Source organism: Adiantum capillus-veneris, chromosome 19 (assembly GCF_014529385.1).
Source record: "Adiantum capillus-veneris isolate H3 chromosome 19, ASM1452938v2, whole genome shotgun sequence".
In the NCBI taxonomy this organism is placed as follows: Eukaryota; Viridiplantae; Streptophyta; class Polypodiopsida; order Polypodiales; family Pteridaceae; genus Adiantum; species Adiantum capillus-veneris.
In genome coordinates this window covers 93,397,435-93,421,716 of record NC_140949.1, presented here as the reverse complement: position 1 = coordinate 93,421,716, position 24,282 = coordinate 93,397,435, and the positions used below count along the sequence as shown (strand labels likewise).

At 47.9% G+C, this 24,282-nt stretch overlaps 2 protein-coding genes across 3 annotated transcripts in view; one reads left to right on the top strand and one right to left on the bottom strand.

Moving 5' to 3' along the window:
* Positions 1-575: 575 nt before the first annotated feature.
* On the bottom strand, positions 576-1,282 carry LOC147434479 (uncharacterized). Its single transcript, XM_086489961.1, has 3 exons — positions 1,219-1,282; positions 1,059-1,141; positions 576-944 (listed from the first exon to the last, which is right to left on the bottom strand). Exons 1-3 carry the CDS (start codon positions 1,280-1,282, stop codon positions 576-578), a joined length of 516 nt encoding a protein of 171 aa, XP_086346087.1.
* A 1,470-nt stretch (positions 1,283-2,752) lies between these two features.
* Positions 2,753-24,282, top strand: part of LOC147434478 (two-pore potassium channel 5-like) — a 78,739-nt gene continuing 57,209 nt past the window's right edge. For both annotated transcript variants that reach the window (XM_086490928.1, XM_086490926.1), the window contains exon 1: positions 2,753-4,590. In XM_086490928.1, coding sequence (XP_086347054.1) covers positions 3,164-4,590 — 1,427 coding nt within the window. In that variant the 5' untranslated portion in view covers positions 2,753-3,163. The remainder of the gene's footprint in view (positions 4,591-24,282) is intronic.

The following is a 24,282-nucleotide window of genomic DNA, read 5'->3' as shown; positions in this document are numbered from 1 at the left end:
TACTACTACTGGCTGTATGTTACTGTTAGATTAATTAATTAGCAAGATTCCATGTTTTCTTAAAGAGTTTAGAGAAAAAGCATAGCTTGCGCTTGTTCACGTGCATAGCATAACGAAAGAGAAAAGCATGAAGATCTGTGACATCAACAACAATTCTGAACATAATCAGCAAATTCAGATCACGAAAGACAACAGCGTAACGATCTGTGACATCAACAAGAATTCTGAACGTAATCAGCAAATCGTGTGAGCTTGTTTCCGTAGAAAACGTATCTCAGCATTACAAAACACACAAGCATAGCGTTTTGTTATGCTAAGATGAATTTTAAAGACAATCAAAAAATTGCGAGACAATGGAGCTGGAAGTCGAGATGACTGTCAAAATTCTGTTGTTACATGAGGTCAGGAATATCTGCTGGGAGTAAATAACCAAAATGGGTGCAGAGCAAAAAAACCCAGCAGCTGTCCAGATTCTCCTCACAAAAACGCCAGCAAATATTCAGAGTCTGCACCAGCAAAAAAACCCAACAGGTGTCCAGATTGTCCTCACAAAAAGACCAGGAGATATTGACAATCTAGTCGACAAGATGTCTATTTAGCAAGTTCGCAAGCCTGCATAGCAATGCATTCAACTTGTTGAGCTGCGTTTTCAACTTCGACACTTCAGTACGCAGCATTGCAATTTGCTCCTCTAGCTTGGAAACTTGTATATCAGCGAGATTTGTTTCACGTTCATCGATTGCGTCTTTCAATCTATCTATTGTGTCCAAGAGATCAGATCGAAGAGCTCGATAACCCTCCGGTTGATTCCTAGAGACCTCGTGCAAAATTTCTGTCACCATCTCCTCGACCTTCTCCAATCGTGGATCTTGAATCTCATCTAGCGACTCGTCTACTTGCGTATCTGTCATTGAGTCCACCAAGTTCACCTGGTCCATTTTACCCTGCACTCACAGAATACAAACTTTTAGTCTCATGACATGCAAGAAATAGAAGCGATTACAATAGACCAGCAATACATTGTATCATGCAACCGTTGTCACACCAACACTATGCACCAACGGAATGTACTCATCGCCTATTTGCGGACTCGCTACGTTTTGTTGACTATAGTCATCTTCGTCATTCGTTCGCACACTCGTTGGACTGTTGAGAACATGTTTGATAGTTAGCAAAGTGCAAAATCAAAATCATTCCTATGCATATTGATGACCATACCTCTCAATTCCTTGCCAGCACGAGTGGAACGAGTCGGCACGTGGGTGAGTTGTACTATGCTCATCGTTGTTGATGAAGATACTAGCGACATCTTGGTAAGTTGTGGTTGATGGATAAACCATGCATCTCCAAAGAGCTTTCGTCTTGCCTAATTGCATCTCCCGGCCTTGGTAAGGTGTCACCCACACCGACGATGGATAATATTTCCCTGTTTTTAGCATCTTATGCACAGTAGACAAGAAATCGTTTCCCAATGGATGTCCCAATCTAAACTTCCAGAACATATATGTTCTATCAAATATATTTGCGGGCGTCAAACAGACTTTTTTCTTCAAGTCGTCACCGCCATACAAGCTGTACAATTTATTCCCTTGTTAATCTCATCTACATAAATATTGTGCATCACGACTTGAAAATACGGCTGGTCTTGGTCCTTCAAGCAGTAGCCGAGCATACCCTCAAAGGTATGCATATTACGCTGTTTCAACGCACGGCAAAGCACCATCCCACCAGTAGGCAAAGCCTTATCTTAGCCCAGGTATTGTTTCACTTTCTTATTTGCTGCGACCAAGGAGCTAGTCCAAAGCCGCATCACCATCTGGAAGTGCAAGTGAAAAAGACTACCGCCTCTTTTAACAGCACAAAGACCAGCAATTGTCTCCTTTTCAAGGAATGCGTGCATAGAAGCTAACAAATCTATATCAATATCGCAACCCCCTACAGATACCGTGACACTAACCTCCATAACCCTACAGCTCTTCGGCTTCTCAGTCCTGCTAGTAGTAGTTGGCAATGACTGCCTTTTTCATTTTTTTGTTACATTGCCCTTAGTCGCATCCTGTGTGCAGCGGGTCTCTACATTCCCCTCACTTAGGTGCTCCCTGCAGGAGGGCTCCACATTGCCCTCATTTCCGTGCCCCCTGCAGCAGCCCTCTACATTCCCCTCAGTTGGATGCTGCGTGCACCGGGCCTCTGCCTTGAGGCGAACCATAGCCCTTTGCATGAAACAAGAAGATGCAACACAATACAGCACGCTCTCAACCTATTCAGATGAACTCAACACACAATCGACAGCATAAACAAAAAAGTACAACACGTATTACCTGCACCTCCTAAGATTCAGCGACAGCCTCGTGTGCAGCGAAAACGGACAGAAGCGCGTCCCGACAACTGAGTAAAAAGATCCACAATCTCACAAAATAGCCAAACCTGTCCACCAGCAAGTGCCGCCAGCTGTCCTGACACGCACCAGACCGCCTGGCTCGCATCGGATTTGCTTCCTGAAATTTGGCTCACATCTACGGAGATTCGCACTAATCCCAGCAGGAAAAACTCGTTTTGGCTACCTACTGGCAATCATTAACTTTGCCATGTGGCATTAATCCCCTACTTTGCTCCAACCTTTGCCAAGGGTCCCCTAAGGTTTAGGTGGGCCCAAAAAGGCCGTGCTTATAAATGTGAACGGTGGATGGACCAAACATATGATAATAAAATGGTGGATGGAGCAAACATGTGATAGTAAAATGGTGGGGTTGCCAATGATGAAGTCGCAGCTCGGATAAAATTCGAAGGTACGCGCTTAGCGATTTCGATGGATACCCGCCTGGATTCACCCCCATACCTTCAGAACAGCAATTGCATTATTGCCTTACACCTGCTCGAGTGTGTGACTCGTCACTAGGCCTAGCTCCCTCGCCCTGCGCACTCGCCAGTTTCTAGAGGACGCCATTACCTACCAGCATCAGAGATAACCACGAGGTAACCACCAATCATCAGCAGTGGCGGGTTGGAAAGACCCACCATGAATTCTCCAGGATTCCTCCTATGCAGACCCATACTTTGACTGTGGAAAACCCATCTACGCACCGAAATGTATATGGAAACGACTCCCCAGCATATAACCTTACAGCACCATAGCCCCTTACCCCTCTATGCGTTTTAGGAGATGGAGGAGCCTCTTCTTGGGTCCAGAAGAAGGTCAAGCTCTTCATTTACTCCTGCCCTTAGTCAAATACCGGAGGAACCTCGAACCAGCAATCCACAAATTTCACCCATCTTAGTACCCAGCCCTTCAATCATCAAGGAAAGATTGATTTTTGGGTCTCCTGACACTCTCAGCCCTCAAGCTCAGTTTGCCTGGTTCGACTATACAGTTCCGCCACAACAATCTAGCAATGAAACGAAAGAGAGACATCTTTTGGGGGATAGTGAGGAGGTTTGCACATGCGGAAGCCTTTCCAAGGAGGCAGGTGAATCTTTTAGGCAGTCAGACAACAAGAGCTTTGATGACTCATTTGTGGATAACCGAATCATGGGATCGAGTAGTACACGTGAAAGTTTTCTGGCCGACTTGACAAGGTTGGACCTTGATGTAAGGGCTCTGAGCCCGAGATATGTACCTTCCTCTGCATGGTCATCAGGACTTAGTAGGGGATTCAGTAAAGGAGAGCTTGACAAAGATTCAGACAAGGCCTCATCTCACAGCATTCCCATATCATTGGAGTCACCTTCAAGTACGCCTTCCACAGAGTGTCGGACATGTACCAAGAAGCAGTTTCATAGGTCAAGAACAGCTCCTGCAATGACAGTGATGGAAGATAAAGCTAAGCCGCATGCCAAACAAGCACTTTCAACATCGAGGTCAGATATTACACCAGGCGCAGTTGTGACACATGCCTTTCTTGGCCTCATCTTGTATCTTGCAGTTGGTGTGGCTATTTACACCTGGAAGGAGGATGAATTTTCTGGCTCAACCACGCATAACTTTGTGGATGCAATTTATTTTTGCATTGTTACTTTGTGCACAATCGGTTATGGTGACATAACTCCCACTACACCTTTTGCAAAGCTTTTCTCATGTGCTTTTGTGCTTGTGGGCTTTGGCTTCATTGATATTCTTCTAAGTAGCATGGTGAATTATGTCCTGGACAGTCAAGAGGCACTTCTTTTAACTGCAGTTACTACAGGGCACCATGAAAAAACGAAAAACTATTTGGTGGACATCAAGAAGGGTCGGATGCGGATTCGCATGAAAGTTGCACTTGCCTTTGGGGTTGTGATTGCGTGCATTGGAGTGGGCACATTTGTGATGCATTTTCTCGAGACTTTAGGGTGGCTGGATTCCTTCTATTTGGCATGCATGTCAGTGACAACTGTAGGGTATGGAGATCATGCCTTTACGACCCTGGCAGGTCGGCTATTTGCGTCAATGTGGTTGTTAGTGAGTACGCTTGCAGTGGCCAGGTCTTTTCTTTACCTTGCAGAAGCTCGAATCGATCGGCGGCATCGTTTAATAGCAAAGCTTGTCTTACAAAAGGAGATGACGCTTGGTGATCTGGTTGCAGCTGATTTGGACAATGATGGCTGTATAAGGTACACATTAAATCAGCTAGCCTTTTTTTGAAAGTTTCATTTGCATTTGGAGTGAATGATGGTTATGGTTTTAGAAGGGTCTTACTAACTAAAACAAGGCTGGGCTGCAATGTAGCATAACAAAGTGTGGTTGATAGGGTAGTTGCAATTTTTCTTGTCACCATCATTTTTCACCAAATCTTTGGAATTTACTTTAAATGAAATAATTTCGGAGTGTGATAGAACCCCAGTTTGTGGTTTTTTAGATAAGTTTTAATTTGTACCTAAGGCTATACAAACATGCACCTACTCTTGGGCACTGATGATGTGAGGGCTGTCAAAGCTATGCATGATAAAGTTGATGACCTTATTCCCGCTCTTTGGACAAGCTGTGAAGTGAGGGTCGCAGGTTGTCAAGTTTGAGTAGATCTGTGCAACTTATGCATGATAAAGCTAATGATACTATCTATTCTTGCTCTTTGAACAAGTAGTGAAGTGAAGGTCCCAGGTTGTCAAGTTTTCAGGATTTTATTAAATTTGGTCGTTTTCTCAGGTTTACTTCCTCTTGTACATGGGCTTGTGAGAGCGCGTGTGTGGAAGAGAGAGAGAGAGAGAGAGAGAGAGAGAGAGAGAGAGAGAGAGAGAGAGAGAGAGAGAGAGAGAGAGAGAGAGAGAGAGAGAGAGAGAGAGTACACAAAACGCTGGTGCGGGGAAGAGGGGGCGATCAGCCCCCCTAACTATCAGAGCATTAGACCTACCAATACAACGTATGATCTATGTGTGTACCCCCCTGCCCCTATATATATGAGTGCCCGAGGTGGGCGCCCATTTCAAGTGGGCGGTTGGCCCCAAACTCGGGCGGCTGGACAAGGTACAACCTAGAAACCTAGACTATGGGTGGCAAGCCCGGAGACACTAGCCGTACAAGGAAGTGCCCTACACTTGTGTGAAGTAGCAGAGGTGTAATTATCTCCTGCCTCCAATCCTCCGGTGTCGACCAAAACAGAATCCGTGCCAACAACGCTATCAGACCGCGTCTTGGTGTGGCTCTGTATGTGAATGAGCTGGGAGTGGTCTACTGCCCAGGTCGAGGGATAAGTATGCTGTAAGGTTACCGAGGGTGAGTGTAAGCAACTTTGAAGGCAGCAATCCAAATAATCAGGAGTGTAGAAGAGCAACTGCATTACCATCCAAGCCAAGCTCCGGATGTAGTGGGGTAATTATGCCTGATGCGGGTAAACTCTTCAAGAGAGTCCAAAGCACTGAAGTCCCACTCCAGTCTGTAGATCCAAGCAATAAATCTATCCAGCAAAAGATCCAAGATCCTCTCCGTAAGTCCATGTAGATGCTCTTGTGTAAGCAAGTGATCTGATGAGTTGAAACTGGCCCGTGGGGCGGTAGGCGTTGGCTTTCACCCGAAAATCTTTACTTTAGACACACACAGAGCACTTTGCAAAGAGAACCTGCGGCGGGAGTTAACACTTGAATACACACACGGCTCGGAAGCTAGAATGCCCCGAGTAGACGCCGACAACCTGTAGGCCCCAAAATTGGCGCCCCTTTCGGTATTTCTTTATTCTTTGCGAGGTAAATTACAAAGTAGAGTCCTGGGAATCCTTTACCTGTATCCCGCTAGATACTACCTGATTTGGCCAAATTTCGGCAGCATAACAGCCCCAAAACTTGCGCGAAACCAATTCCCCTGCTGGAACTCACTTCCACTGGTGTATACCCTCTGATTTTTGCCCAAAAACAGTAAATTCAGCGCTGTATTTACTGGTTTTTGCCCTGTTTTCAGCCCCAAACAGTTCCCTAGCTGTCCTCTGCCAGTGGGGCACGATTCCCAAGGGTTCTGGCATCCGTATGGCTGAAAAATAGTCAATTTTCTGTGCATACACAACGCTGAATTTGCACCTATATGGTGAGGTTATGACCCTCACCGGTGCCTGCTTTGGAGTAGCAGCTAGCTACCCCTGTTCCTGCTCAAGGAGGCTCTTGCCTAAGCACAAAAGCATGAACCCACACAACTGTACATCAGTCAAATGAAGAGCCCTCTTGTGGGGCATACATAACTGCACGTAGGGGAGAGAGAGCAGTGTGTAGCGTGCAGGGCATCACTCCTAGCACCACACTGTACATGGGAGGGAAAGAAAGCACTCCATAGCTCTTAACCTGTGAGACAAGTTCTCAATGAAGCATCCCCCCAACATAAATCGATCGCCCCCTCTGCTGCCCTTGACTTGTGATGCATCTGTGAACAAATAGATGCAAAAAGGGGAAGATTTCCATGGCTGCCAAACCTGCGTATCGCTGAAAAGGCAGCAAAACAGCCCTGTAAACACGCATTTGATGCCTTCCAATGCTGAAAATGAGCTCCTCGGACCTAGGTAAAGTCTTGGGAAGCTCAAAAATGGAGAGAAATGGCTAAAAATCACAGTTATCAGCCTCCAAAACTGCTCCAAAAAGTCAGTCAAGAGTTTTTGTTCTCCCAGATTTGGTAAATTGACCAAAAAGTGCCACTTGGCACTCATACATGCAATTTCCCGCATTGGGCTTCTTGCTTAAAAATCTCTCAATTGGTGCATCAGTTGACTTTGCAGCAGAGTAATAAAATGTTCCCCTTGTCATTCTGAAGCTAATGATGCGAACAGATTTCATGGCCCAAAATAGCAGTTCCCTAAATTTTAGGAGATGCTTCGGTTGGGCTCCCACTGGTCTTGTGACCATCTATCCTCATTGGGACCGCATCCAAAAGTGCAATGTGGCCCAACTGTCGGATACTTTCTGTTGGTGATCCCACCTTGACTTTATGCCTTTATTGAGTTCACCTGCTAGCATCCACCAACTTGCTAAGTGCGACGGGGATACCTACATGATCTTGAACTGAGACTAGACATCCTTTTACTTTACGAGTTCCAATGCCAACCAACTTTCCGTCTGCGGGTGAGACTACCGTTCACATTGGCCATACAATGTCCGACCATTTGCAACTTCAAAAGAGGGTCTCAAAAATTGAACAAAATCATTGGAAAGAAACCAACAACTAAGGTTAGCAGCTGCCACGTCCTCGTGACATACCCCCCTCTTGAAATCGCAAACGTCCTCGATTGCATACCATAAATACATGCCATAGATGATCTTGTTTGGTAAGCACCCTTTCATCATCCCATGTATCCGCAAGAAAGACTGTCAAAACATGTGTAATAATGACTTAATGAGACCTTCATACTTTTGTCAAACTGTACATTGCTATTGCACTGAATCCATATGTACATTTGATGTGCTAGCTCTATCATTACCCCTCCTTTGCACATGTTGGGTTGGGGCATAAGTAGGTTATAACCCAAAGGCTTCAAGGTAAAGCTGCAATGCATTTGGTGACTCTGACAGTTCATGCTCTTCCATCCACTTTGCATCCATAGGTGGATAGTTCTTGAACTTCACCACATAGCATCTTGCAACCTGTCCCTTAACTTTTTACCTGTGCAAGAGGCTCTTGCCTCAACAAACGAGCATAATTCCACAACCTGTGACGTACCACCCACGACTAAGCAAGCTCAAATTTCAAGATGATTTACCAATGCGTCATAGAATCCAAGCAATCGCCTCATAGCATCTGCAAGCAGTGTGTGACCTGGCAGACCCACATCACTCCCGCAGGAGATCTAGTGGCCAATCTACCACGGTGAGACCTCTCCCTATCTCATCTTGGTTCATACTTGCAAACCCTAAAAACGCATCAGAAAATCAGCCCTAATTTGACCACTTTTTGGCAGGGCGAACATGCCGAATTTCCTGTTGTCCTGTGAAGAGGAACCCTCTTCCATAATGCCCTTCCCTTTGTCGGCCATAGTATAATCCCGCGTTCCTGTATTCTGTGTCTTTACCCAAAACAATCGAGGCTCACTTCTTGAGGAAAGAGTGATTCTGCCACGGCAATGGAACCTTGGAACCGACCTGTGGGGCGGTAGGCGTTGGCTTTCGCCCGAAAATCTTTACTTCAAGACACACACACAAAGCACTTTGCAAAGAGAACCTGCGACGGGAGTTAATACTTGAATACACACATGGCTCGGAAGCTAGAATGCCCGGAGCAGACGCTGACAACCTGTAGGCCCCAAAATTGGCGCCCCTTTGGGTATTTCTTTATTCTTTGAGAGGGTAAATTACAAAGTAGAGTCCTGGGAATCCTTTACTTGTATCCCGCTAGATACTACCTGATTTGGCCAAATTTCGGCAGCATAACAGCCCCAAAACTTGCGCAAAACCAATTCCCCTGTTGGAACTCACTTCCACTGGCGTATACCCTCTGATTTCTGCCCAAAAACAGTAAATTCAGCATGCTGTATTTACTGGTTTTTGCCGTGTTTTCAGCCCCAAACAGTTCCCCTAGCTGTCCTTTGCTAGTGGGGCACGATTCCCAAGGGTTTTAGCATCCGTATGGTTGAAAAACAGTCAATTTTCTGCGTATACACAGCGCTGATTTGCACTTGTATGGTGAGGTTATGACCCTCACCGGTGCTTGCTTTGGAGTAGCAACTAGCTACCCCTGTTCCTGCTCAGGGAGGCTCTTGCCTCAACACAGAAGCATGAACCCACACAGCTGTACATTAGTCAAATGAAGAGCCCTCTTGTGGGGCATCACATAACTGCACGTAGGGGGGGGAGAGAGCAGTGTGTAGCGTGCAGGGCATCACTCCTAGCACCACACTGTACATGGGAGGGAAAGAAAGCACTCCATAGCTCTTAACTTGTGACAGGTTCTCAATGAAGCACCCCCCAGCATAAATCGAGCGCCCTCTCTGCTGCCCTTGACCTGTAATGCATCTGTGAACAAATAGATGCAAAAAGGGGAAGATTTCCATGGCTGCCAAAACCTGCGTATCGCTGAAAATGCAGCAAAACAGCCTTGTAAACACGCATCTGATGCCTTCCAATGCTGAAAATGAGCTCCTCGGACCTAGGTAAAGTCTTGGGAAGCTCAAAAATGGAGAGAAATGGCTAAAAATCACAGTTATCAGCCTCCAAAACTGCTCCAAAAAGTCAGTCAAGAGTTTTTGTTCTCCCAGATTTGGTAAATTGACCAAAAAGTGCCACTTGGCACTCATACATGCAATTTCCCGCATTGGGCTTCTTGCTTAAAAATCTCTCAATTGGTGCATTAGTTGACTTTGCAGCAGAGTAATAAAATGTTCCCCTTGTCATTCTGAAGCTAATGACGCAAACAGATTTCATGGCCCAAAATAGTAGTTCCCTAAATTTTAGGAGATGCTTCGGTTGGGCTCCCACTGGTCTTCTGACCATCTATACTCATTGGGACCGCATCCAAAAGTGCAATGTGGCCCAACTGTCGGATACTTTCTGTTGGTGATCCCACCTTGACTTTATGCCTTTATTGAGTTCACTTCCTAGTATCCACCCACTTGCTAAGTGCGACGGGGAAACCTACATGATCTTGAACTGAGCCTAGACATCCTTTTACTTTACTAGTTCCAGTGCCGACCAACTTTCCGTCTGCGGGTGAAACTACCGTTCACATTGGCCATACAATGTCCGACCATTTGCAACTTCAAAAAGAGGGTCTCAAAAATTAAACAAAAATCATTGGAAAGAAACCAACAACTAAGGTTAGTAGTTATCACGTCCTCGTAACATGAGTCGAGGTCAAGTGGTAAGCGTCTGTCCACAAAAGATGGTTGTGTCCTCTCTGGGAATGTCGGAATCCCATATGCCATGAGCATGGCCATATCTTGTGTGAATGTCACGTGACACATCCCAACCCTATGTGTCCGTGGACAAGCTACACCACAACAGGGTTCAGTGAGTTCAGTCAAGTCCAGATTAACAGTGATCTGGCACTTTTGTGAGTCCATTCGTAGATCGTGCATGCCCAGTCACTTAGCATAGATGCATATCCTTCGGTTGCACACAGCATGATCATCAGAATTCCCATCAGAATCCATTAGCATCAATTAGGGGAATTTTCCAGTGCATTTAGCCTATTTTCCTATTTTTGGTTATTTTCACTTATTATTTTTAAGTGACTTTCCAACAAAAGTAGGTAGGGCAATTTTGCTAAGTTAATATATAAGCAAACCCAAGTTAGCAGTAATTGGCAGAAGAGGCAGCAGGAGCTTCCCGCTCAACAGGCAACTTCTCAGCAGTACCCCCTCAGACCATCTAGCGTTTTTGCATCTTCACCCATCCCTAGCGTTTTTGCATTTTCAGCCCAGCCCTGGCGTTTCCTTCCACAGCAAGCCTTCGCCATCAACATCAGCACCCTAGCGACTGCAGGTTCTCATTGTCGCCAGCAGATCCAACTTTGCTAGCGTTTTTTCCCAGATCAGCCCTAGCGTTTTTTCCCAGATCAGCCCTAGCGTTTTGCTAGCGTTTTTGCTCTGCTGCAGCGCTTTGTTTTCAGCCTTCATCTACAGCACATACACAGCGATTTCAGCCTATGACACGGTAGCAGATCAGCCCCCAGTCGGTTGCAGAAGTCCCCCCAACTTTAGCCTAAGAAAACGCAGCCAAAACAGTCATTTTCAGCTACCGAAACACTCCCGAAATTCTGCAATTAGAAGATCTCAGATTTCAGCCATTAAGTCGTCGTCGTCACCACCGTCGTCGTCATCGGCATAATCCCATTGCATCAGTCCATTGCATACGCATTGTACACCTTTGTGCAATCAAAGTAGACCACTCTCGCCGACGAGAGTGGGGCCTTCGGAGGAGGGTTTTACAACCTCTCGGGTGTCGTATCTCTTCTCTCTCCTTCTCTCAGTCTCATTCACTTGCACGCACAATATCCACTCACTTTGTTCGTGATCATAGCACTCTCCATAAGACGGAAGGCTCTCTCCTTCCGTAAGAACTAAAAGGAACCTTGAGCAATAAAGATCACTAATCTTGAGAAAATACAACATTCATTCCGTTGCACCTTACATTGGTATCAGAGCTTTGGAAGTGTTCTGCATTACTCAAGGAAAGAACCACAAGAACCACAAGAATTTTTTTTGCTTGTTGCGATCGCACGAACCCAAGTTTACTTGGGCGTGGCGATTCCTAATCGTGTTTTGTTGAAGAGTGACAGGAATCCCAAGAAAGAAGGGATTTTCCAGCCTCCCCTTGTGTCTCTTTTCACTCATTGAGAGCGGACCGTGCACTTAGCGGCCGGCCAATCGACGTGAGGTGGGAAAAAGCAACCTTGGTGTGAGCGCAAGGCCGCCAAGGGGTGTGCCCGCGAAAAGGAGTAGAACTCGGGTGAAGAGAAGATCCTTCCCCAACGCGATTTGCAAGCGAAAGAAAACCTCAAGAACCTTAAGAACCCAAGACCCTCAAGAACCCAAGTTCCTCGTGGACTTAAGAACCCAAGACCCCCAAGAACCCAAGTTCCTCGTGAACTTAAGAACCCAAGAACCCACAAGAACCCACGACTTCAGAATGATCATCACTCGAAGCGGAATGGATACTTCGTTTGGAGGTGATGAGCATGAGAGAGGCGAAGAAGAATTATCCCCACCAGGAGGTTTTCTTGACCCTTCCTCATCTACGACACTGATTGCACTAACTCCAATGGAGGAGTTGGAACTGTTGTTTATGGAACAGAATTTACAACGCAAAGCAAGAAATGCCGCAAGAATGGCAGCCATAGCGCGTGAGCGTGAGCAAGCACGCTTGGAAGCCAAAGAACGACAAGCCACATTGGATCGTGAATTCAAAGAAAGAAAAGCAGAAATGGAACGCAGACACGCAGAGAACCATGCAAGACAAGCAGAATTTTATCGCAAGAAAAAAGCACGACTGCAAGAGATGTTGCGACTCTTTTCTCAAGTGCAGGCACCGATGCAAGAGATTCGGGAAAAGGAGACTCTCGTAGTCTCTTCTTCTCCATCGCATGATACACAGAACTTGCATGATTATTAGAAGCATGATGATTTGAAGGATAATGATTTGCCTGATGATTTGGATGAAAAAGACAAGCATGATGAATTGCATGAAGATGATGTGATTGTTCACAAGGATGATGTGTTAGTGGATTCTTTTCCTAGCGAAGCTAACCTCGTTGTAGATTCGATCAATCACGAAGATCCGATCTTGGCTTTGGAGTCGAGGTCCAAAGAACCCCCACAGGACGATTCGATCATTCAGGACGAACCGATCTTGGCTCTCGAGCCTTGGTCCAAAGAGCCCTCACAGGAAGTATTATGTGTTCGCATGATTGATACGCACGCATTGTTAGAGTGTTTCATTCGTGACGCTTTCCTGTATTTTAGTCAGCATCGTTATGTGATCCCTTTTACTAGGCTTGCCATATTGTATGTTGAGCACGTTTCTATCATGGATGAGCACGAATGTATGCGGATTGTTCATGAAAAGCTGAAAAGTTTGTATGTAAGGAAGTCACATTTCATGTCTCTTCCTTGGCATGACACAGTTTCCGAACGAGCACATGATAGTTTGAGCACCCAGCATGGGCATTTCCATTGTGATTTACCACAGTTGATTGATTTCGATCAAACAGAAAAGATTCGACTTCCTTGTTTGCATGTGTTTGATGAACGGGTTGTCACGCCGTCTCTATGTTCATCTACATTGCATACAGAGTCTTTAGAGAAGACCATATTTTTTTCCTTCACTTTACATGGAATGGGTATGTTCATGGTTTTGTGCTGGAGATGGTTTCAGGAATTTTCAGCCATGGAGATTCTTGAAGATGGAAGAAGCAGGTCTCTAGACGAAGTTGAAGCATCGAAGGAGCCACAGAAGACTTTGTGTCGCTTTCGGCGCTGCCCAAAGAAGCAAGCATTGCAGACCTTTATGAAGTTCAAGTGCCACACGACCCACACATCAGAGTGGGCCGGCGAAGAGTCCCTTCCAGGATTCCGGATGCTGTTGGCGATCTCCCTCGATGCCATACAGTTCGGTACCCGTACCTCACTTTGAAAAGGAGGGGATGTCACGTGACACATCCCAACCCTATGTGTCCGTGGACAAGCTACACCACAGCAGGGTTCAGTCAGTTCAGTCAAGTCTAGATTAGCAGTGATCTGACACTTTTGTGAGTCTATTCGTAGACCGTGCATGCCCAATCACTTAACATAGATGCATATCCTCCGGTTGCACACAGCATGATCATCGGAATTCCCATCAGAATCCATTAGCATCAGTTAGGGGAATTTTCCAGTGCATTTAGCCTATTTTCCTATTTTTGGTTATTTTCACTTATTATTTTTAAGCGACTTTCCAACAAAAGGGCAATTTTGCTAAGTTAATATATAAGCAAACCCAAGTTAGCAGTAATTGGCAGAAGAGGCAGCAGGAGCTTCCCGCTCAACAGGCAACTTCTCAGCAGTACCCCCTGAGACCATCTAGCGTTTTTGCATCTTCACCCATCCCTGTCGTTTTTGCATTTTCAGCCCAGCCCTGGCGTTTCCTTCCACAGTAGGCCTTCCCCATCAACATCAGCACCCTAGCGACTGCAGGTTCTCATTGTCGCCAGCAGATCCAACTTTGCTAGCGTTTTTTCCCAGATCAGCCCTAGCGTTTTGCTAGCGTTTTTGCTCTGCTGCAGCGCTTTGTTTTCAGCCTTCATCTACAGCAGATTCACACCGATTTCAGCCCCTGACACGGTAGCAGATCAGCCCCCAGTTGGTTGCAAAAGTCCCCCCAACTTTAGCCCAAGAAAACGCAGCCAAAACAGTCATTTTCAGCTACCGAAACACTCCCGAAATTCTGCAATTAGAAGATCTCAGATTTCAGCCATTACGTTGTCGTCGTCACCACCGTCGTTGTCATCGGCATAGTCCCATTGCATCAGTCCATTGCATACGCATTGCACACCTTTGTGCAATCAAAGTAGACCACTCTCGCTGACGAGAGTGGGGCCTTCGGAGGAGGGTTTTACAACCTCTCGGGTGTCGTATCTCTTCACTCTCCTTCTCTCAGTCTCATTCACTTGCACGCACAATATCCACTCACTTTGTTCGTGATCATAGCACTCTCCATAAGACGGAAGGCTCTCCCCTTCTTCCCTAAGAACTAAAAGGAACCTTGAGCAATAAAGATCACTAATCTTGAGAAAATACAACATTCATTCCGCTGCCCCTTACAGTGAACTCCTCCGATGAGTGCATAGGTGTGTCCATAGCAAACCACAAGTCACCACCTCCTCTGGAGTGCGCAACTGCCGAATGATGGCTGGAATGAATGGATCTCCCAAGGATCGTATGCCCGTAGATGATCAAGCCGATGTCGGCTACACTGCAACAGTCACAGAGAGATCGCATGGATCACCATCAAATGGTGTCCTGGCAGGAGGCAGGAGCTAACTTCATCCTTAGTTAAAAACACAAGCCAAGAGGTTGCTGTCCCTCCAAAAAAGCAACTGCGAGGTGATGAAAACTGTCACAATCTAGGTGACGTGGCATGGCCCTGGGCAGAGGAAACACCAAACACACACCCCTTCTCTGGCAGGCAATTCCGTGAATTGCGCTGCAGGATTGACGTGGCAGAAAACGTACGGACATGCAGCTTTTTGGCTACGCTGAATCCTACGTAAGTCTTGGATTGAGAAGCTTTTGAAAGCTTGCTTTATTTTTAAGTGGATTTTTAAAAGAGAGAAGCTTTTGATTTTTAAGCGTTTGGGGCTCTACTTTTGGCATTCCTTGTAAACCTTTTAAAGAGTGGTTTGGGCTCCCACTTCTCAGAGCATCTGGATGCAGAGTCTGAGAGTGAGACCCAACCACTCCCTTGTACTTTGGCAACAGATTTAATATAAAAGAAATACCGAAAGGGTTGCCACTCTTTGGGGCCAATATCTCTAGGCCTGGAACTCTGTCGGGCCATGTCGAATCGATTGTGAATTGTGAACTATTTTGAAGTGAATTACTGTCGTGTCGCTGTAGAATCTTGACTTGGAGAGTCCAAGTCTGTTACATTGGTATCAGAGGATGGCCGATTTCTCTTCTATCGGGAAATCCGATCCTTTTTACGCGGCGCTGCCCTAGAAGGAGTTCTTGCTACAGTGGCTTCGTGCTTGGGTGCCTCAGGCAGGAGGTCCTTGGCAACCTTCGACCAGATGGATCTTCACAGAGATGCGCAGAGTTGGTTTGAATAGGAGACTTGGTGTTTCCTCTGCCGAGGGCCATGCCACGTCACCTAGATTGTGACATACCCCCCTCTTGAAAGCATTGTAAAACTTGATTACGCCTGCAAAACGGACAGAGGCCATAAACTGTCTTAGCAGATACTTATTGTTAGTACCGACGCACTAGCAACACACATCTAGCACATGTACCAATCGACAGTCACATCACAGGACATCACAGGACATCACATAACAAATCACATTCGACTTTCATTCGGATCTGAGACCATGATTAATCGACAACGTATTTAGCAATCGCATCTAGATCCACTCGGGACCTCACCGATGCCCGATTGACTAATCCTTATTGCAACCATGTCTATCGAGATCGTTCAGACCAAAATGTTGCAGTCATTTCGTCTATTAGTTCCTGCACTTAAACAAGTCAAGAACAATTAATACCATATTATCGGGAATTCTAGTTCATAAAGTCATACAGCAGAATACTGTCAGCTCACAGTATCCCTGAAACTCAAGGAGACATCAGTGACTTTAGGATCAAAAATTGAGCCAATCTGTTGACAAAGGAGCAGAGCGACTCCCCTCTTGTGCATACCCGCTGCACCAGATTCCGCCCAAGCTGAGTTCGGGGTTCCATTTAGAATAGACTATGCTAATCCAAATGCTTCAAGGTAAAGATTCAGAATCTGAGGAGTATCTGCTAGGTCCTCCTCCTCTATCCACTTTGCATCCTATGCAGGATAGTTCTTGAATTTAACCAAGAACCGCCTTATTACTTTACCCTTAATCTTTTTGTCTTTATGTGCCAATATCTGTTCTGGAACAAGGATCTCCTCGTTTTCTTCCACTTCGGGTTGCTCATCAGGCTTCCCATCCTCGGGCACATCGCCTTTAAAAGGCTTCAAGAGACTCACATGAAAAGCATTGTGAATCCTCTAAGTATCGGGCAGCTTCAGTCGAAAGGAGACATCATTTATCTTTCCGAAAATCTGGAGTTTGCTCTAGATGATTGCTCCGAACTGTGCTCAAGCTTCCTTTTACTTACGGAAGGGAGAGCCTTCCGTTCCTTTAGTGATAGAGTGCAATGGACACAAACAAAGTGGATGAACACTATGAATGAAGGTGCGTGAGACTGAGAGATAGAGAGAGAAAAATACGAAACCAGAATGTTGTCAAACCCTCCTCCGAAGGCCCCACTCTCTATGGCGAGAGTGGTCTACTATTGATTGCACAAATTTCTACAATGCTTTAGGCTTGCCGATGATGTCGACGACGATGAGGATGACGATGAGATGGGCTGAAAACTGAAAACGCTAATGGCTGAAATCTGCAAATCTTTATCTGCTGAATTCTAACTCTATGTCGGTGACGATGTCAATGATGATGATGCAACGACGACGTGCTGAAAACGCAGATGCTGAAATCTGCGTTTTCCAGGCTGAATCTGCAAACTACGCTGGATTTGATTGTGCGGCGAGGATCTGTTGCGGGAAGGTGAGATCTGCGAGGTTCGGGACTTCTACTGCGATGTCTGACTGCTGAAAATTGAAACCGCTAGTGCTTCTTGGTGTTCCGTTGCGGTGAATCTGCAAAACGCTATGCTGGTGCAAAAACGCTAGGGCTGAAAATGGTCCTGCTGTGGAAATCTGCTGACGCTATAGGCCGAGGCGGGCCATACTCCTCGCGTGAATCTTCTTCCTGATATCTTCCTGCATCTCCGGATGCAGAGGAAGTCGACTGATGTCTGTCTCGATCCATAAGTCTCACCTGGAAGAAGTCCTCTGACGATGAACTTCCCAAGAAGGGCTCTGCTGTGCTGCGTTGGGTCAATGATCCCAAGCCCTCCCTGTGAACAAGGAAAAGTGATGACCTGCCAAGCCACTTTGGCTCAGGCTATTTGAGTGTCACGTCCTGACCAAAGGAAGTTCCTGATCAGCCTCTCTACCTGGCTGATACAAGAACTCGAGAAGATCCAGCAAGAAGTGATGTACCACATAGTCGCCAACAACACCTGGTTGGCCACTACTACTCTGCTAGCCGAAGAAAGTCGTGCCGAGCTCCAATGTAACAACTTCCTCCTGGTAGACAGGAGAAGGGGAGCAATTTGCTGCTCTGGAGACAAGTCCAAACCAACCTGACAGCCCATGTACCAGAACTGAAGTCCCTGGGGGAATCCACCTAAAACCCTCTCCTTGCATCCAATCGGGCATAGGAGCACTACCAACCGAGAAAGCCACTGTCTTTCTCCAGTTGATCAGTGTGCCCGATGCACAACAGAAGGTTTCTAGAGCTTGCTCACACCTGTGAAGGTTGGCCTCCTGGCCATCTAAGTACAAGGTTGAGTCGTCGGCAAACTCAGCGTCCAGTAGCTCATCTCCCCGAATAGGGAGTGCTAAGCATAATAGACCAACGTGCTGCGACACCAAAAACCTGCTCATCGCCTCCGCATAGAACAGAAAGAGGAAGGGGGCAAGAGGACAGCCTTGTTTGACCGAACGTGTGAGCATGAAGCGATCACCTCTACCTCTTGCCAAAAGTACCTGACTGTGAGCTTGTCTGTACAAAGCTGACACCCCTCTGATCCAAGCATCTGAGAAGCCCATCCTGCGTAGAGTGCCCTCTAGAAAGTCCCAGTCAACTCTGTCGTATGCCTTCTCAAAATCGAGAAGAAGAATCACTAGGTCCTCACTACGGAGCCGTGCTAGGGCAGAAGCCTCCCAAAAAGTAAAGATGTTGTCAAGGATACTGCGTTCCTCGACAAGACAAGGCATCTGTGCCCAAACCTGCTCTCTGCATGCATCCTGACGCTCTGATTGGGACTCTGCAGACAGTAACTCACGGTAAAAGTCAGTAGCAACTGCACGCATATCCTCGGGCTCAGAAGCAACTGACCCGTCAGGCCTTCTCAACTGACTGACCTTGGCATGCGAATGCCGAGGTCCCACTGCCTCAAAAAAAGCACCAGTCACTCTGTCGCCCACCTGGGTCCACTGAGATGCCTGTCGGTGGAAAGCAAACTCATGTCGCCTCTCCTCTGTGCTAACAAGCTCCTGTCGAGCCTGCTCTAGCTACTCCTCCAACCAAGGACTGTCTGGATGCTGCTCCTGCATCCTCTGTAACAAAGCAATGCCCAGTTTGAGACGCTACCCCTCCTCTCTCGCTGCAGCCCGGCGAGCCAGAGACTCCTGGAGAAAGAAACGGCTAATCTGAGCTAGTCCCGAGGCCACTCTGTCAGCAGGAGAATCCTGCCTGTCCAAGCTCTCTGTTCAGAGAGCCTCTACCCGCTCTCTGAGTGCTGAGTCCAACAAGACCCTCTCTGGGATGCGAAGCATCATGCTCCCATTCCTCTGCCCGTCTGCCACTGTGAGGATCACTGGTGCATGGTCCGAGAAGGAAGTCCCTCCCAGAATGCCAACTGTCCCTCCCAAGTCACTTAAATGGTCACTAGTGTAGAAGCGATCTATCCGCGATAGATTCACTCCTCCCACTCTGCGGTCCGAACGAGAGAAGGCAAGGCTGTCTGGGGGCCTCACAAAACCAGAGTGTTGCCAAACATCCGAGACCCTCAGAGTCATACAAAACCTCTCCCAAGCTGCCAGCTCAACTCCATGCACAGTAGCATGGCTACCACCAGTCTTGTCAGAAGGGTCCTCCAACATGTTGAAGTCCCCTCCTATGCACTAGTGTTCTGCCTGCGGCAGAGACTCAACTATCTGTGACCAAAACTCTGCTCGAGCACTCGCCACATTGGGCGCATAGATGTTCAGGAAGCCCACTAGGCAACCCTGAACCTGCATAGTAATCCACTGAGCCATGCCAGGCACAATAATCCCTCTGCCCACAATGGCCTGCTGCAAAGAGTCCGCAATAGTCATACATACCCCACCCTGGATGCCTCCAGGTCCAAAAGCAGCTGACCAAAAAGTATCATATCGTCCATGTAAGAGCTGACCACAACGTCTAATGCGGCTCTCACACAGATGGTGCTCCTGAAGCATAAGGAGATCAATCTCTCCTCCCACAAGGCAGCGCTGAAGCTCCTGACGCAGTCGGCCCCGTTGACGCTGAAACTGGGGCCCACCTAGTCCCTGCACGTTCCATGAAACGATCCTCATGGGGAGCGAGAGAGAACAGATGCTGCCGCAGCAGCTAGACGGGCTATCTTCGAGGCTGGCTTGGATGGGGAGTAATCCGCATCCGAGCGTCCTCTAGATTGGCGTGACTGCAACGAGTGCATGGCCCAAGCCCAAGCAGAGCGAGCCGTACGTAAAGCAACCTCCTATGTCCAGGAGTCCTCATGAATGTACACATAGCATGGCAAGCATTGTGTATCGGCAAAGAAGTAAACCACAATGTGTCTACATCCTGCTGAATCTGGAGGTGTCACCGCAAACTTGGCCAATGGCCACAAAGTCTGAAGCATGTCTGTAACTCCTAGTTCTCCCATGTGGTGAGAGAACTCTAGGACCTGTGTGTGCAACCATCCCAACACTGAGTCGAGAGTCCACTCAATCTGGTCCCTGTCGCAAAGGGTAAAGGAGAAGCCAACTGCTGAGTCCAAGGCCTCTGTCCCCCTAGCTGCAAGGAACAGAACATGGACCCTGAAGCAAGCGGCCTCATGGTCTGCTAAGGGGTCGCCGAGAAAACGAGTAAAGTCGTAGTCGAAGAAGTCCCATCGGCGTCGGATGTCAATGACTCAATGCTTGTTAGACCACAAGGGATAGTTGCAAGGGGAGACGTCTGTACCTGTAGAGGGGGCCGCAAGAAAGGCTGTCCCTCTCTCGCCAAGGGACTCGTGGCAAAGGCGCTGCCAAGAGATCTCCTAGCAGTCGGAGAAGGCCCTGCCCCCTGGGTCGACTGTGGAATTGAAGCGAGAGGGGGGGGAGAAGGAGCAGGGGGGAGCGGTGGAGAAGAGGGGCAGGGGGGAGCGGCAGAGGTAGAGGGGCGGGGGGAAGAGGCGGCGGGAGCAGGAGGCGGGGGGGAGGATGATGAGGAGGGGGGGAACTCTGGGGGGGGAGGGACTGTCGAGGGTGAAGCTGGGGTGGGGGCTGGAGCAAGGACCTCATCTTGCTCAAGAGGACCAAACCGGTTCCCCGTGGGAACCCAATGCTGCTGAGTAGGCGCCTGAGGACCACTCTGAGTGCCAAGCTGTCGCTGTTGCCCCTGTCGTCGTCGACCATGGACCTGCTGCCATCCCTCCTCCGCTGGAGCCCCAGGCAACCCCCACTCACCCGAGGCAAAGTGGTAAGTGCAAACCCGGAAAGCAGACGGAGATGGGGATGTCTGTCTCCTCTACTAGAACATCCGAAGTAGGGTCGAAACCATGTCTCCATTGTCGAAAGTGGGCTCGTGCTGCTCGGATGGTCAATGGACTCATGGCGATGACCTTGGACGCCATCTCGGAGGTCTCAAACTCGATCTAATAGTAACCTCGTCCGAGTATCTGTACGTCCAAGATCTTGCCCACCTCTGCGAGAAGGCGGGCCTGGAGAAGGTCACGTAGCTCTCCTCTGCTAGGTCGGGTGCCGAGAATCTTGCAGATGACAGAAGTCGCCTGCAAGCGCTCTACCTTTGCGGCTAGGCTCGCTTGCTCTGTCGGTGAAAGAGCAAGTCGAATGGTGGGCTCAGCGGGGTCGAGTGAGGGGGCTTCGGACGAGTCCCTCTGTGGCGGAGCAGGAGTCTCCATCTGTGTCTACTGCTGTGGCAAAGAAGTGGACGGAGAAGAGACTTTGCAACCGAGCGCGCCGAGCACTGTCCAAAGAAACAATGCTGCCAGAGCCAATTGCAGGAGTCTTCGGGAAAGAGGAAGACGGGGGGGGGGGGGGGGATGGCGGCGCGAGAGGGGGCAGCGGGCGGGTACGCGCAGCAGGAGGGGGACGGGCGGGCTAGGCTGCCGCGCACAAGGACAGGCGGGGGCGGGGAGCAGCGAGAGGGGGGGGGGGGGGGGGGGGGGGGAGTGTTTAGCAGTAGCGAGCAGCGCGATGGTTAGTCTCTTGTCTTGTGTAATACTTTATTGCAGTGAGAAGCGAATGGGCTGAGAAGCTTTTGAAAGCTTGCTTTATTTTTAAGTTGATTTTTAAAAGAGAGAAGCTTTGATTTTTAAGCTTTTGGGGCTTTGCTTTTGGCATCCCTTGTAAACCTTTAAAAGAGTGGTTTGGGCTTCCACTTCTCAGAGCATCTGGACACAGAGTCTAAGAGTGAGACCCAACCACTCCCTTGTACTTTGGCAACAGATTTAATATAAAAGAAATGCCGAAAGGGGTGCCAGTCTTTGGGGCCAATATCTCTAGGCACGGAACTCTGCCGGGCCGTGTCGATTTAGTTCTGAATTGTGAACTGTTTTGAAGAGAATTCCTGTCGTGTCGCGGTAGAATCTTGACTTGGAGTGTCCAAGTCTGTTACAAAAACGCTGCTGTCTAGTGATTTTCAGCGTGCTCGTACACTCCCGACAGGGTCCAGAGCAGGGTGGGAAATCAAAGTCACTTCCCTAGGTGGGCTGAAAACAGAGAGAACAGCAGGTGTTTATGGCTGGAATCTGTAGCAGATGAAGAGGAATCACGCCGGCAAGGCCCCGCATGCCAAGCCGGGTAGGAGGGCAAGATCTGTAGAGGGCCAAGGCTAGCGCTGCCCTCCTCTGCTGAAAACGCTGCTGAAAAAGAAAAAGAGAGAGAGAGAGAGAGAGAGAGAGAGATTTCTTCTAGCTATTCAAGGTGTTGACGCTTGGCACATACCCTCTTTTGGTCATCACCTTGCTACTCTTCATTACTCTTGGGGGTTTCAGCGACAGCAAGGGAGATTATTAGAGCGACTTGATCGTTTTTACATTGGCCCTTGGGCAGGAGCTCTAGGCGGATTTACTACTATATGGAGAGGAACCAGCCTCTCAGATCATTTTCCCACATCATTATTTCTCTCCTTCACTAGATTCTCTGCTCAGAGACGAGGCTGCCGCATCCCTTACAGTGTTCTCACCACTCAAGTATTACAGCAGCAGATTCATGACTTGTGGTCCACGGATGCTTCTTATAGTGGACCCCCTGGAGAGTTTCTTGCTCATTGCATTTCTCAGTCTAGTATTTATTGCCGTGATCAGACTGCTATCATTCATCGTCAGTTGAGAGTACGTGAGTCTGATCTTCACATCCCTCTTGGTTCCACTCAGTGCTTGCTTGAGGAGTGGCCTCAGGATGCTTATCTCGTTGCTAGACAGACAGAGCTCACAGAAGAGATTCGACGCGTACAGGAGGCTAGGTCTGAGTTCACGCATCATGCTTCAGTGTCTCATTGGATAGCTAAAGCTGATCGAATGAATAAAGACTTCTTCGCGGCACATAAAGAACGCCCTCCTGGCACCACTCTGCGGACTTTGTGCGATGCTCAGGGGACACTATATATGCATCCTGATGTTATTCTTGATATGTCTGCAGATTATTTTGAGACAATGTTCACTGTTGATGTATGCACTCTTGAGGTTTTACTTGCCCGTGAGCAAATCTGGCAGCACACTAGACATCGTTGTACAGACACTATGGCAGAGATCTTGTTGGCGCCTTTCACACTTACAGAGCTCCATGCTGCTATAGACAGTCTTGATCCATCCTCCTGTCCAGGCGAGGATGGTCTCACTAGAGCCTTCTTTTTGACATTTTGGGATGTATTGCATACACCCCTGCTTCGCGGTTGTCAAGACATCTTTGACTCAGGATATATGCATCCGGCTCTTTGTTTAGGTCTCATATCTGTAACCGGCCTGTTCAATCCAAAAAGGGCGGTAGACTTTACTTTAAACCTTGATTTAGCTTTCACCCATTATTAGTCGTCTATTTTACCTGTACTTTCAAGACGCAACAAAGGGGAGCGGGATACAGGCTGCTAGATTGCACCTGTATGAGTAGACAGACACCAGATTGGCCCCTAACTTAGGCGCCCCTTTCGGTATTTCTTTATTGTTCAAAAGAGGGAATAAACGCTGTGGTTCCTTACAAGCTGCCCTGCACAAACTCGGCTGAATTTCCACTGTTCCAGCCCGATTTCGGCAGCATAATTGTACTAGAACCCTTCACGGTCAGTATTCCCACGCATTGACTGACTTTCCCGACGCATACGGGCACTTTGCAAAACCTGGCGAGAAACTGCAGCACGCTGAATTCTCTGTTTTCAGCCCTGAAAATGCGCCAGATCGCCTGTACAGCGGTCCCCTTGCGTCCCCGAACCTCCTGGGGGTATTAGGGTCCGTTTAGGGCCAAAACCCTAAACCTGCAAAAATACACAGCAGGCTGTAATTCACTGTTTCGGGCTCCGTTTCGCGTGCCGGTCGCATCCCTAGCAAGTCCTCGAGCTCCCGCACCTGTAGGGCTACTTGCCCTTTGAATCGGACGAGATTTCTGGCGTGAAACCTCTCCGAATTCACCTGTACCTGCGGGGGGATTAGCCGCTAGCTAATCCAGTACCTGTGCAAGAGGCTCTTGCCTCGGCAATCGCGCATAAACCCACACAACTGTACATTGGTCAAATGAAGAGCCCACTAGAGGGGCATAACATACTGCCAAAGGGGAGAGAGAGGGCAGTGCGTAGCGTGCAGGGCATCACTCTTGGCACCGCACTGT

Excerpts from the sequence above, each read along its gene's own strand:
- LOC147434479 (XM_086489961.1), bottom strand. The coding sequence starts at position 1,282 with ATGAGCATAGTACAACTCACCCACGTGCCGACTCGTTCCACTCGTGCT. Across the intron at positions 1,142-1,218 it reads TGCTGGCAAGGAATTGAGAG|CGAGTGTGCGAACGAATGAC; the intron begins GTATGGTCATCA and ends TCAACAGTCCAA. Across the intron at positions 945-1,058 it reads GCGATGAGTACATTCCGTTG|GGTAAAATGGACCAGGTGAA; the intron begins GTGCATAGTGTT and ends CTGTGAGTGCAG.